At 43.5% G+C, this 13,492-nt stretch overlaps 1 protein-coding gene across 13 annotated transcripts in view; it reads right to left on the reverse strand.

Annotated features, from left to right (window-relative positions):
* Pax8 (paired box 8) overlaps positions 1 to 13,492 on the reverse strand; it is a 66,704-nt gene that overhangs the window by 25,997 nt on the left and 27,215 nt on the right. For 8 of the 13 annotated variants that reach the window (XM_045148208.1, XM_045148205.1, XM_045148196.1 and 5 more), the window contains 3 exons: positions 11,157 to 11,189; positions 2,700 to 2,865; positions 737 to 937 (listed from right to left, as the gene is read on the reverse strand). In XM_045148208.1, coding sequence (XP_045004143.1) covers positions 737 to 937; positions 2,700 to 2,865; positions 11,157 to 11,189 — 400 coding nt within the window. The remainder of the gene's footprint in view (positions 1 to 736; positions 938 to 2,699; positions 2,866 to 11,156; positions 11,190 to 13,492) is intronic. The other 5 variants (XM_045148206.1, XM_045148198.1, XM_045148197.1 and 2 more) reach the window with 2 other exon arrangements.

A 13,492-nucleotide genomic window follows, 5' to 3' on the forward strand; every position in this document is an offset into this window, starting at 1 on the left:
AGCAGGAATATTTCATGGTGCCACTAAGCCTTTGGGGACTGACATCTCATACCTACTGAATTTCATGCTCCCTTTTTCTCTCTTTAGTGACTTTCATTTATCTTCTGTAAGTTTTAATTAGCTGCAGGTCCTTTGCATGCACTCCTTTTCACCTAGGTAACTCTTACTCATTGTTCCTTCCTTAGGGGAAGGCCTTTATAACCTCCTGAACCAAGTCACTGGGGTAGTCCACATGCCCTCAAGTTTCTATATATTTTTGCAATGGCTGTGTGTATACTTGTTTTGTATCTGTGTTCTTCTTAGACTGTAAACTGCACAAAGGTATGGATTGTGTGTTCCCTGGGCCTAGCTTGTAACAGATGAATGAACTGTGTATGAGTGAGTGAGTAAATAGCTGGTGAGTGGATAATTCAAAGACTAAACCAATGATTGAGTGCTTTTATGAGTGTGAGGTGAGGGTAAGGAAAGGATCAATTCAAAAACTTTCTTACATGGAATGAAAGAGGAGAAGGTGTTTGAAGAAGGAAACAGTAGATAATATACCATGTGTGTGGGAGGCTCCACTTCATGGGCAAATGTGAGAACTGGGAGAGGTAACACATACCAGGCCCAGGGCTCCTGTTTGATGCTTCAAAAGGAGCCTCTTTTGAGCTCCACACAAGCCAGGCACTTCAAGTCTGTTCTATGATTCCTCCAGAGCCTAGGTCAAGCCCAATGTTAGGCTGCTGTCTCTCACCTGTTGATGGAGCTGACACTGGGCACAGTATCATTGTCACAGACACCCTCTGCCAGGAGCCGATCTCGAATTTCCCAGGCAAACATGGTGGGGTTCTGCCGCTTGTAGTCCCCAATCTTCTCTACCACCTTGGGGGTGGCCACCTTGGGCTTGGAGCCTCCTATCACTCCAGGCCGGATGCTGCCAGTCTCGTAGTACCTACTCCAATAGAAAACCCCGAAGAATTACCCAATAAGCAGGTGGGGTCTTGAGGCAAGGACCTGGCAGGAGCCTCTCTCACCTCTGAGGCTCCAAGGGAGGGGTATGGCAGTAAGCCATGCTCCCCCACCTTGCCTGGCCTTGGACACAGAATGTTTCCTAATCCATCTACTTCTCTTGCTTGAGTAGGCTTATGATACTGCCAAACCAAACCCTTCTGTAAAAGCCCTCACCTTAGCTTCTTTCTATTTCTTCTCTCTGGCTACATTCCCACATCAGCATGTAATTGCACACAAAGCTCTCCCTTGGTATTGGTAGTACTGTGGGAGTCACAGGTCCACAGTGGCAGTTTCCTCCATCCAGCTTCTCTTGGCATGCTGCCATGCCTGTGTTCCTTTGCTTTCTTGGCCTCACCAGGGAAGCCAGCTATAGTTATCGTGGGTCATCGGGCCCTCTGCTATATTATTAGGATACTTTTTGCTCTCTACCTTGTCCAAATCTAAGCCTTCTTCCTCCTCCCTTGCTAGCTGGTTTTCTACTAGGTTCCATGATTCATGTTAGATTATCTTCTTTTGGTCCTGAGTCCAACCTCATTTGAATCCCTGGCCAAGTGTCTAGACCCTCTTCACCCCTCACTTCCCATATCCTAGCTGGTTGCTCTGGCAGGGCTTGTGCAGGGCTTGTCTCTTCTCTGGTACTCCATAGCCATCTTGGGATCTTGGGAATCCCCTCTCCTTAACCCTGAAAAAAGGCTACCTTTTGTCTAACAACTTGAGGCTGGGAGTCAGGGCTTCTTCTGGTTTATTACAGCCTGGCCCCTTTGCTTCCCCAAACCAGTGCTTCCCTTGAATATACATATGGGTTGGGGAATTATGGACACAGAACTCTGAAATTCCAAAGTCCTCTAGTGTAGAGACATTTCTTGTGGAAGTAGGTTTCTGGACTAGAATATGTCAAAGGCTTTAGTGCTTGTAGCCCTCTGAACCTATGGCTCAGTGGTTCTCAACCATAAGTGAGAGAATTAGAATCATTTGGGTAAGGTGGGGTCCTAACACTATATTTAACTTATTTTGAGGCAGGGTCCTGGAGCCTAGATCCTGCCTTTTCTAGTACTGGTATTTAAATTAAGGTTTTGGTGTGCCTCCAGGGTTGAGAACCACCACAGTGGATCTTGTAGAGTGGCCGTTTTCAATCCTTCACACTCCAAAATGTCATGCTGCCTTGGTCAGTTCGCATGAATCACAGAGAGGCTGACTCAGTAAGGCTGGACTGAGACCTAAAAATTTGAATTTCATCAGTCACTCTCATTGCTTATGTTACATGTTCTCTGAACATTTCAGCTTAATGAGCAAACTAAAATGTCCCTCTTGCAGTGGGTAGACCTTAGGAGATAACTCTGATCATGTGTCCCCTCCCTAGTGGCTCCATTTCTCTAGGTCTCCACAGAAAAAAAGATCTTTTGGGCTAATTCTTGCCTCAGAAACGCAAACAGCAATAGAAAATGAGACTGTGGGTGAAGGAGAATAAGCTGGAAGGAAGAACTAAAACATCAAAGAGAAATGGACCAAGGAGGAAGGGTAGAAAACCAACAGAAGCAAAATCTTTGCTATAAGAGACTCAAGGATACTGAACCCTGTTCAGATCCTAGGAGCATAACTAGACAAGAGAGCAAACATGGGAGAGGGTAGGTGGGCTTGCAACCATGAGATTGGCCTCAAAAGGCAAACCCTACAGGAAGGGAGAGTGTGGAGAATTTTGTGCTTACCTGCCAAGGATCTTGCTGACACAACCATGGCTGACACGGAGCTGGCGAGAGATGTCACAGGGCCTAACACCCTGGTGGGCCAAGTCCACGATGCGTTGGCGGACCACTTCTGGCAGTGGTCTGCCATTCACAAAGGCCCCTCCAAGCTGGTTCAGCCCTCCATGGCCTATAAAGACAATATTCCCAGGAGAGGAGTAGTTGTCAAGATCTGACTGTGGTTGGGTGAGAATGAACCCTGAGTATGAGTGCTATGTGTGATGGTGACTGTGAATGCCATACTTGAGTTCTCCAGCGCTCCTTTACCTATACCCCTAAGGAGGAGTGATATATGCTGCTAAATAACTTACTCCTCATGTGAGGAGCACATCACAATCTGGGGCCTTTGGATTTGCAGACTCTCGATCCTTCACTCAAGTATCATCAAGGACCCTCCACCCCAAGGTTTCCTTTTATGTGAAACCACATAAGCAGTGGAGGATTCTTATGCTGACCCTGAGCTGGGTGACACTGGGGAAAAATCCTCTTTCTTGCCTAGATTCCCTTTTTTTCTATAAAATGAATACACAGGATGAAATCAGTAGTGTTCCTATTTTCCTTTCTTCTCTTAAACCATAAACCTCATTTTTAAACACAAAGGAAACAAGAATGAATTGAGCTCTGTCTGAAGGTGCCCCACCTGGGTGACCACCAAAATTTCCTTTCTCTCTTAACATCAGAACACTTAAAATGACAGGCATGACATCTCTAGGACACAATTCATGGTCTCCAGGACTGTCCTGTCAGGCTTTAGGACATCCCTGGGAGTCTCCCATGGGTTCTAGGATTGCCCCCTTGTGCTGCAGGACATCCACATCCCTAGCACACTCCTATGGGTTCCAGGACTATCCTGACAGACTGCAGCTTACTCCAAGCCTAAGCTGCTTCCCTGACCCAACCTCTGCACACTTCTCTAATACTATTCCAACCTTCATCATCTAGTCAAACCCATACTTACTGAGTGCCCACTATGTGCCAGGCACCGCACCAAGGTCTGCAGACCCAAGATGATAAAAGCAGTCTCCATGACCACTCCTACATCACAGGGCTTATTACAGTAGGGACCCAGAACAGCAAACAGCTAATTAACATCGATGGTGGTTTGATTCAGGTGTCCCCCATAAACTTAGGTGTTCTGAATGCTAGGTTCCCAGCTGATAGATATTTGGGAATTAATGCCTCCTGGAGGGAGTGTATTGTTGGGGGCGGGCTTATGGGCTTTATAGCCAGTTTCCCTGTGCCAGTGTTTGGCACACCCTCCTGTTGCTGTAGTCCACCTTATGTTGGCCAGGGGGTGATGTCCACCCTCTGCTCATGCCATCGTTTTTCCCTGCCATCGTGGAGCTTCCCCTCGAGCCTATAAGCCAAAATAAATCTCTTTATCCCAGAAGCTGCTCTTGGTTGGGTGATTTCTAACAGCAATGCGACCCAGACTGCAACAGTAAAGTGGTACCAAGGAGTGGGGTTGCTGCTAGACACCTGACTGTGGCTTTGGCCTTTTGGAGCTGGTTTTCAAGAGGAATGTGGAAAGAGTTGAAACCTTGGCCTAAGAGATGCTTTGCAGTGCTGTAAGTACAGCTTGATGGTCTATCCTGGTCAGAGCTGAAAGACCTGAAGGACTGTGAGGTTTGGCTTATGAGGGGGAGAAAGAGCTTTGCTTGGACTGGGCTAGCAGTTTGTGTGAGAAGCTTGCTCTTATGCCCATGTCCTGAGAAGTTGTGCAGGGTTGCTTTGCGTATAAATGAACTGGTGTGTGCAGAGGGATATGGCACAGAAAGAAAAATCTTTGGGTGAACTGCTGCCCATTCAGCTGCAACTAAGAGATTACAACCTTTGAGACTGGGGTAGCTGACCTGCACTGGGGCAACAAGAAGAATGTAGACTCTTTAGAAGGGGCCTGAGTGCTCAAGGAGTGTCCTGTTCTTCAAAGTCTGCTTTACTCACCCCTGGATTAACAAATTGGCACCCTACCTAGTATCATGGAGTATAAGAAATGCTGGAAAGAGGGTCATTGAGTTTGCAACACGGCCTTGTGTTTTGGAAATGGCCATGGGCAGTGTGAAGTGGGTTTGCTGGTTGCCTGCATAGAGACCCCATGGGGCCATGAGGATGAACCGTGGCTTGCAGTGGAGACCCAGTGAAGATGCCGGGACCATGAGATGGCTGCCAAGGAGCTGCCGGCCCCGATGAAGTTTCCCAGGACTGTGAGCAGCCTGGCTGGAGGGGCGGAATTGGAATGCCAGAGACTTGTTCCTCGTTAGAATTATTGGACTTGAAGATTTGTCACTGGCTAGAGTTGCTGGACTTGAAGCTACAGAGTTTGATGTTTGCCCTGGTTGTTTTAAATCTTGTATTGGTTGAATGTTTCTTTGTTATGCCCAATGCCATCTTTTGCAGTGTGAATATTTATTCTGTGCCATTCTGGGTTTTTTGAGGTTATATTTTGGTATTATGGCTCAGTTAAAAGATCTTGAACTATGGGGATGTATGAACATCATTGGAATTGATAAAAACTATGGGGACTTTTAAAGTCAAACTGAATGCATTGTATTTTACATCGTGTATGGATATCGGTTTATGGGGGCCAGGGGCAGAATGTGGTGGTTTGATTCAGGTGTCCCCCATAAACTTAGGTGTTCTGAATGCTAGGTTCCCAGCTGATGGATATTTGGGAATTAATGCCTCCTGAAGGGAGTGTATTGTTGGGGGCGGGCTTATGGGCATTATAGCCAGTTTCCCCATGCCAGCAACCCTCCTGTTGCTGTAGTTCACCTTATATTGGCCAGGGGGTGATGTCCACCCTCTGCTCATGCCATCGTTTTCCCCTACCATCGTGGAGCTTCCCCTCGAGCCTGTAAGCCAAAATAAATCTCTTTTTCCCAGAAGCTGCTCTTGGTTGGGTGATTTCTAACACCAATGCGACCCAGACTGCAACAACCCTCATAACTATCAGGAACTGGGAACTTGGAGAGGGTTATGGGAACCAGTGGAGAAGACCTGGCCCTATGGAAACATAGAAGAAGTCTTAGAAAAGTCTAAGTTAATTCTGCAGGCAAAAAAAAAAAAAAAAAAAAATGCTAGCCAAGTGTAGGAGAGAATGAGTGAACTACACAGAATGTGCAAGGGTTTTGAGGTTAATAAGGCAGCTATTAAATTTACCAAGCTAGTCAATTCTACAAAATCATGAGATCCATGTTGGATGAATTCCAGGGCCAAGATGTTCATTTTTCCAACAAGGATACTGGGGAGAGTTTCAGTGACTTGATTTATATAACTTATGTGAAGAAGACCCAGGATCCCACCAAAGCTTAGGGCTCAGGGTAGTGCCTCTGCCCTTGTTCCATGGGCAGTGTTTGGGGACTGACCCCTAAAGTCTTGTGTGGGCAGTGCCATTGCCTGTGCATGATCAACATCTTTTCATACCCGAGATTGGGTGATGTGGACTGGTGTGAGAGGGTAAAAGAACCAAGGGGGTGGGAATCACAGGAACCAGCTGGCAAGAGGGGAAAGTCCATACCTGGCTTCTCTGTGAGCCAGTTAAGAGTATTTATGGCTGAGGGTGGGAAGTGCCTTTGCTGGGCACACAGTGCCCATTATCTCCCACTGACTTAGCACATCAACAACTTCCTCCTGATGTCTCCTCAGGGGCCCAGACTGTGTTCAGTATAACACTAACTTTCCTTCAAACAAACAACAAACAAACAGGCTGTAAACCTCTGCCCTGGGCAGTAAGTCAGGAAGAAATGCCAGCTAGTAAATGGCCATGTTCCAGGACATTTGGGCCAGTGAACGCTTTTGCACCAGAGCGGGGATGATGCCCCAGGAACTTCTATAGCACAGCCCTAATGATGGGTGAAGCGACCCTTACCCAAGCTCATTCTGCCAGACCCTTATGGTCCACACTGCCATCATTAAGAAACAGACATCACTCAATCTTTTGACTCGTTGAGGTCCAGATACTGAACACAAGGGGGCGCCAGACAGCCATCCAAACAGGCCAGACCTTTGGCAAGCCTTCTTTGTCCTCATTTTCTGGAATTTTCCCTGTCTACCCATGGATGTATAGGTGTTTGTGCTAGAATCTGCCTCTCTGAAAGTCACATTTCTTACAGGTGGGAGTTTTTTGCCCTTAGCAAATAATGTTTTTTTTGTTTTTTGTTTTTTTTAATGTTTTTTTTTAATAACATTTTGTAATAGTACAAGTTGAACATTTTATCTTAAACTCTACTAATACAATTCTCCAATATAAGCTCTGCAAGTTATAGTCCTAAATTATCTTAAAGGGCTGACCCAGAATCCATAAAACACAAGCCTTCAGGAACTCTACCTACTGAAGGTTACAGCCAGCCTATCAGCCAGTACTGTTGTGCAGAGAAAATGCTATCAAATCTCTGGCCCCTGTGGATTCTTGGTGGCTTTTTTTCCTGCCTTCTGAATGATTTGATATTTTTGTGGAAAAAGTCTTGGGATAGATTTCAACTTTGAGTCTACCTGATTTAATCATATAATTTGAGACCACTTGCTTGTATGCATTTTTCAGCTGCAGTATCAAATGCAGCTTAACAGCACTTCTTGTTATACCTTCCTGACTATAACCCTTACTACTAGAAGACAGAGAATAAGGATAGAGACGTATTTGAAAATCTTGGTATAAATATAAAGTTGTATATTTTTATTAGTCATAAGTTTGAGAGTTATGACCCTAGGACTTGAGTAGTTCTCAAACTTGAGCATGTTTAAGAGTCACATTCAGAGTTTATTAAAATTAAATCTGTTGAACCCTAACTTTTTGAATGAGTATGTCTGAGGTGGAACCAAGAATTTATGTTTCTAAGAAGATTCTAGATTATGTGAATGATGCTACTCTGGGAGCACGTATTGAGAACCACTGGTCTAGGCTGGGTAATAACGCAATGCCTGGCCAAGGAAACTTCAGAAAGCCTCATACTCCTCATATTCTCACCTCCTCAGTTCTTCTAATAATTGCAATTATTGTTTGTATCATATGGTTTCCACTTCTTTTCAACTGAAAAATATTAACCAAGTGCCAACAATGACTTAGGTCTAAAGCCCTGGAATGCTTAAATCCCTTGGGGGTTACATTCAAATTAGTTGGAAATTACCATGCTAAAGGAAAAGTCCTTTGAAAGAGATGAGTCCAGGTGCTTGGAGAAGCCCACCAGTGGTCAGAGGGAAGTCCAGCAAAGGAGTGAGTAGTAGGAAACTGAGCAAAGAAGTTTCCAGAGGAAGCAAAAAAAAAAAAAAAAAAAAAAAAAAAAAAAAAAAAAAATCCTTGTAGAAGGTCTTGTTAGATTTTTGCTGTGGCTACAGGTTCTACATGAAGGAAAGTTTAGAAATGATCAGTTGGCCTTGTAGGAAGATGGAAGCTATGGGCTGAGGTTTTACCAAGTCCTCAATGAAGGACTTTTGTCTTTCCTGTATCCAGTGTGGGGGAGTAGACTTCTCTTGGTAAGTTACCATCAAATGCCTGCTCTGGGGTGGAGGCTGGTGCCCATGGTACCAACCCTCATTCCATGCTTCTTTGTGGGCATGTGGGCATTAAGGTCAGATGCCAGCAATGAGTAGGAGCTGCTGATTGGTCTGGAAGTGGGTTTAAGGAAGGTGTACACCAGGAAGAGGTTTGAAGCTTCATCAGCAAGGGCCCTTTCTATGTTGAGTCTAGTGAGTGGGGAGAGATAGATGTGTAGGAGGAAGAAAATAAGGTGTGCCTGGACAGATGCAGGCAGGTTCTTGAGTGTGAAGTTCCACAGATGGAGAAATGCAAGCTTTTCTGGGTCAGAGAACACTTAGCTTGCAATACATGGATTTGGAACTCTGCAAAGTTTTGGGTGAGGCTTGCTGTACAGAAATATCCTTTGCAAAAGTGACCATTTGGGGAGGTCTAAGAACCTCCTTTAGCAATTTCTTCACCTCTTAGAAGGATCTGAGAAATAGGGGTGATAGAAAGGAAAAGAAGCCCATCACCTAAAACCCTAACTATGTGAACTGATACCAAACCTTCAAGATATGAGCATACTTTTCCTCTTTCCACCATTTTTTGCACCAGTCTTAGTCATATCACTAGACACAGATTTACCACTGTGGAACCTTCAAGTCCCATTCCCCAATCCTTTCCTTGTTCCATCTGCTTCATCCCTTGCAGCTCTGTCTAGTCCTAAAGTGTCATAGTTCAATGTGCTGTTCTAAGATGATTTCTACTTAACAGCCTGGGGAGTTTTACTTTAGTTCCAAAGAGAGTCAAGGTAGGGGTGCAGTGGCTGCTTTCAGATACCCTTCAAATGATACTATGTCTACTCCCCTTCCATGAAAGAAAAGCTGTACCAATGATAATTGGTTTCTGATGTTCTGTGCCTGGCATTTCTGTTCTTCAGGATGCTGGCATGCAGGTCTGCAATGTCTGCAATCTCCCAGCTACTCCCCCTTGGCTTAGTGCCTTTATGGAATAAAGTCCAGGGACTTTGTCTCAAATTGCTCCTGAAGAAAGTGTTCTAGTTCCATGGGATCCCGGTGTCCCAGGTTGTAACACAGATTAATACACCATCTATGAGGTTATGAATGACATGGACATATCAGATTCTTGGACTAGGACAAAATGGACTGGTGTGCCCTCCCCCCACCTTGCTGCATGAACTTTGGGGGTCTCTGTGCCTGCCACTTGCCCCCTAAGGGAAGCCAGGGAAGAGAGACAGTGGATAAGCAAGGCTGCTTACATCTTTCTTATTCAAATGATCTTGAAGTTGACTCCATAATTTATTCTCTCATTTCTTTTATATTGTTTACCTTTCTCCTAGGCCTTTACTCTGGATTTACAAATGCAATGAAATCAGTTGATGCTCTCTCACTAGTCCTTGCCTGAAATGAAAATTCTTTGACCCGGAAACTTTTGTCTTGCTATAATCCCAATGCCTTAAGAAGCAGTCCTACTTGTAGTTCCTATTTCTTCTGTTTCCTCCCTTGCCATGTAGAGGTCAACTCCTTCTTGGGCCTCAGGCTTGATATGGGCTTGGACAGTTGGTGAGGGGTAGTAATGGATGTGTCTGAGTGAGTGGAGAGTGCCCTATTCTCCCTTGTATAGAGGATCCCATGATGAAGCCACCTCCTGGTTCCCTGTATGATCAGTCCAGGTTTCTTTTTTCTCATTAGTGTGATTTTTCTCCATCTACTGCTCCACTGACAAATGTCTAAAGACAGATGTCTTTTCTCTACATTTCACTCTAATCCCAGTGCTGTTCTCACCCAATGCAACATCATTGGTGACTCCATTCATAGTACTTTAGCTACTACTAATCTTCTCATAGAATTGTGGGCACCCAGGGATCTCTAACATTGTCTTTGCTTCTCAATTATATTCATCTTCCTATAGGAAGTCTTCTTCTTCTTTTTTTTTTTTTTTTTTTTTTTTTGGTTTTTCGAGGTAGGGTCTCACTCTGGTCCAGGCTGACCTGGAATTAACTCTGTAGTCTCAGGGTGGCCTTGAACTCATGGCGATCCTCCTACCTCTGCCTCCCAAGTGCTGGGATTAAAGGCATGCACCACCACGCCCGGCTTTTGGAAGTCTTCTTTTAAGTGATAAAGAGATCCCCCTTCCAGTGTTATTCTGGATGATGGTACAGAAGCCTTGCACATTGATACAGAGAGACTGCCCCTTCATCTTTATCTCCTATCATCTTATATCATTCTCCATCACTGGCCTTCTGGAACTATCAGTGAGTTCCCTGATTTGGGACTTTTGCACATGCTGTTTCCTCCATCTTGAACTTTTGTCTTCCCCTTGCATCGAATTAACTACTATTGACCCGATGTTGTCAGGCACTAAGTCACTGCCTCAGGAGGCTTTGCTTTAGTTTAAAAAGTAGGTTGAGACTTTGTTTAGATATCCCTGTAACATCCTTTTTCTTTCTTAGATGGCATTCATCAAAATGCAGAATTCAGTATGACTGGTTTTTTGAGAAATTTTGTTGAAAGTTAATGAAAGAATTTCATAGTTTAGGGGGATTTGGCGTGGAGAGAAGGATGTCTAGGACACACCATAAATGAGTTTAATTACATTTGTAGGTAGTTTCTTTGAATTAAATATATCTATGAAGAATGACTGTTGTCTCTCACCATTGAAATCTCTATGAGGTCAAGACTTCTCCTATTTTGCCCATGATTAGCTTATATAAGAAGTTCAATAAATTTATGTCACATAATTAAAAGTTTTAGCACCTTCGATTCTCTTTGTACAGGCTACTCAGTAGACCATATCATTTCTACCTGTAGAGATTTATGCTAGTGCTTTCCTAGCTGCTCCTAGCATTCAAGCATCCATGTGTTCATGTATCCATCTAATACATATTTTAAGTACCTATGATATACCAAACATTTTAGAAGAACTGATGACATAGAATTGATCCCTACCTTCATGAAGCTTCCAGTGTAGTGATGGAGAGCCTAGGGATAGGTATACATTTGATTAGTAACACAGAGATAAATGTTTAATTACTAATTGAGATAAATGCTAAGGACACAATGGATGTTGAATTAACAAATAATAGATGGGAGCAAGAGATAGAATCCATTCAAGGTGAGTGAGGGAGAAAATCCCTTTTAGGTGACATGTACCATAAGTGGAAGGTGGGTGAGTAAGAGTTAGCTAGTCACTCATTGATCTCCCCCCGACCTCCTCTGTGTGACTCTTTACTGTACAGTTGGGAATCAGCACCTCCAAACCTATGGCTGGCTCTGTCATGCTCATGCTTAAGGATCCTTAAGGATAAGGGCATGGCACCCTTTTCTTTATGGTCAGGCCCAAGTGTCTAAATTTGACTCACAATGACCCTAGCTTTTCTTACCTCACTTGAGCCTTAAGTCTGATAGAACATGGAATTACTTGCATTTTTCCCCCACAGTGGAGTCCTGCACAGGGTCTTTGTTTATGCTCACCCCATGCCTACAGTGTCACCTCCTCACCTTCTCCTGATTAATTTCAGACACATCTTAAGAGTCAGTTTAGGAAGCCGTTTCATACAGGAAGTATTCTCTGACATTTCCTGTCTGATCCTTCTGGTTCTTTCTTTCTTAAATGAGCCAGATCCTAAGCTCTACCACTACATTTATAAGAATGTTTACCCCTAGCCGGGCATGGTGGCACACGCCTTTAATCCCAGCACTCGGGAGGCAGAGGTAGGAGGATTGCCATGAGTTCAAGGCCACCCTGAGATGACAGAGTTAATTCCAGGTCAGCCTGGACCAGAGTGAGACCCTTCCTCGAAAAACCAAAAAAAAAAAAAAAAAAAAAAAAAGAACGTAAAGAATGTTTACCCCTATCTAGTGGCTATGCTTTGCTACATAAATGGTCTCCTGAGGGATGATATGGTCTCTTTATCTCAGAAATCCCAGCATCTACTGCAATGCTTGGCCCACAGTAAATATACAGCTATGTTTATTCAGTTCATTGTTGGTAGGGAAGAAAGAAGGAAGGTGAAGGGAAGATGATAGGTAAGAAGGAAAAAAAAATAGGAAGGGAGGGAAGAAGTTTGGAGAAATCCATATATTCATTGCCTATAACAGAATTCTGTTTACACAGACTCTTAGATGTAAGGTTTAAAAAAGGAGGAGATTTGCATATCATAGCTCAGAAAAAGTGAGGTTTTCTCTGCTTAGAGGAGCTAAACAATGAATGAAGAGGCCTTCCTTTTGGCTTTTATATCAAGCCACTGATGTCAGCATTAAATGTTTGGGCACTTGTGAGGATCACAATTTCATGATGAGTTGGCTTTATGGCTGAATGTGGCTCCATGGTCCTTCAAGTATGTTCTGCAAGGGTGCTATGAGAAACTATACTCACAATTTTGCACCAATGAGAGGACTCACTAATGTGGGTCTTCAAATTCTGAACTAAGTCTTTTTTTCATCTAACATTGTCTGTAAAGGCTCCATGAAGAATGCTGGGAGTGACTACACAGATTCCGCCCTCAAAGAGTTTACAGCTCTATTTCAACATGCTTGCAAGGAAAGAAGCATGAGAGATAGCTCAAGCGAGGGAGGATACACTAGTAGCAAAAACTACCTTTCCTGAGAACGCAGACAACTACTTGAGAAGATCTTTCTGACTCAGGAGTGGGTGGGCTGTGCTACCCCTCTATGTCTGTCCTGGTCCAATCAGTAAAAAATAAAGACAAAATATGAAATAATAAAATAAGGAAAGTGGGATTTTGTGTTCTCATTGTCAGTGAGATCAGTACTATCTTCAAGGCTAAGGACAGGATCAGTCCATTTCTATAATACTGTTTCCTTGAATTCCTTTTGACATCAAGCATGCATCAGGCAGTACATAGTCAGAAGGTAGAAATCTATTCCCATGTATTTCAGAGATAGGACTTAAACACAAAGAATTGCTTTTCTGGGTGATGAAGAAAATAAGGGCACAAAAGGAGAACAGAAGTGACTAATCCAAAATAAAAAATGTTTCAAAATCAGAAAAATTTGACCACCACCAAGTGAAATTTGCCAGACCTGACTTCTCTAATGGGGAGCAGTTGAAACACAAGTGCATATATATATATATAGTATAAAAACTTCAGGTTATATAATAAGGTACATATAAAACATAAATTTCTGTTATGCTTACATTTGGATCCTATTCCTAATGCATCTCATTATATATATTCTTAAATACAAAATAGGTCTGAAATTTGAAATTGTTCTGGTCCCAACCATCTTAAGTTATAGCCTAGGCTGTAATAAAGACCTTG

The sequence above is a fragment of the Jaculus jaculus genome, chromosome 4 (genome assembly GCF_020740685.1).
Source record: "Jaculus jaculus isolate mJacJac1 chromosome 4, mJacJac1.mat.Y.cur, whole genome shotgun sequence".
In the NCBI taxonomy this organism is placed as follows: domain Eukaryota; kingdom Metazoa; phylum Chordata; class Mammalia; order Rodentia; family Dipodidae; genus Jaculus; species Jaculus jaculus.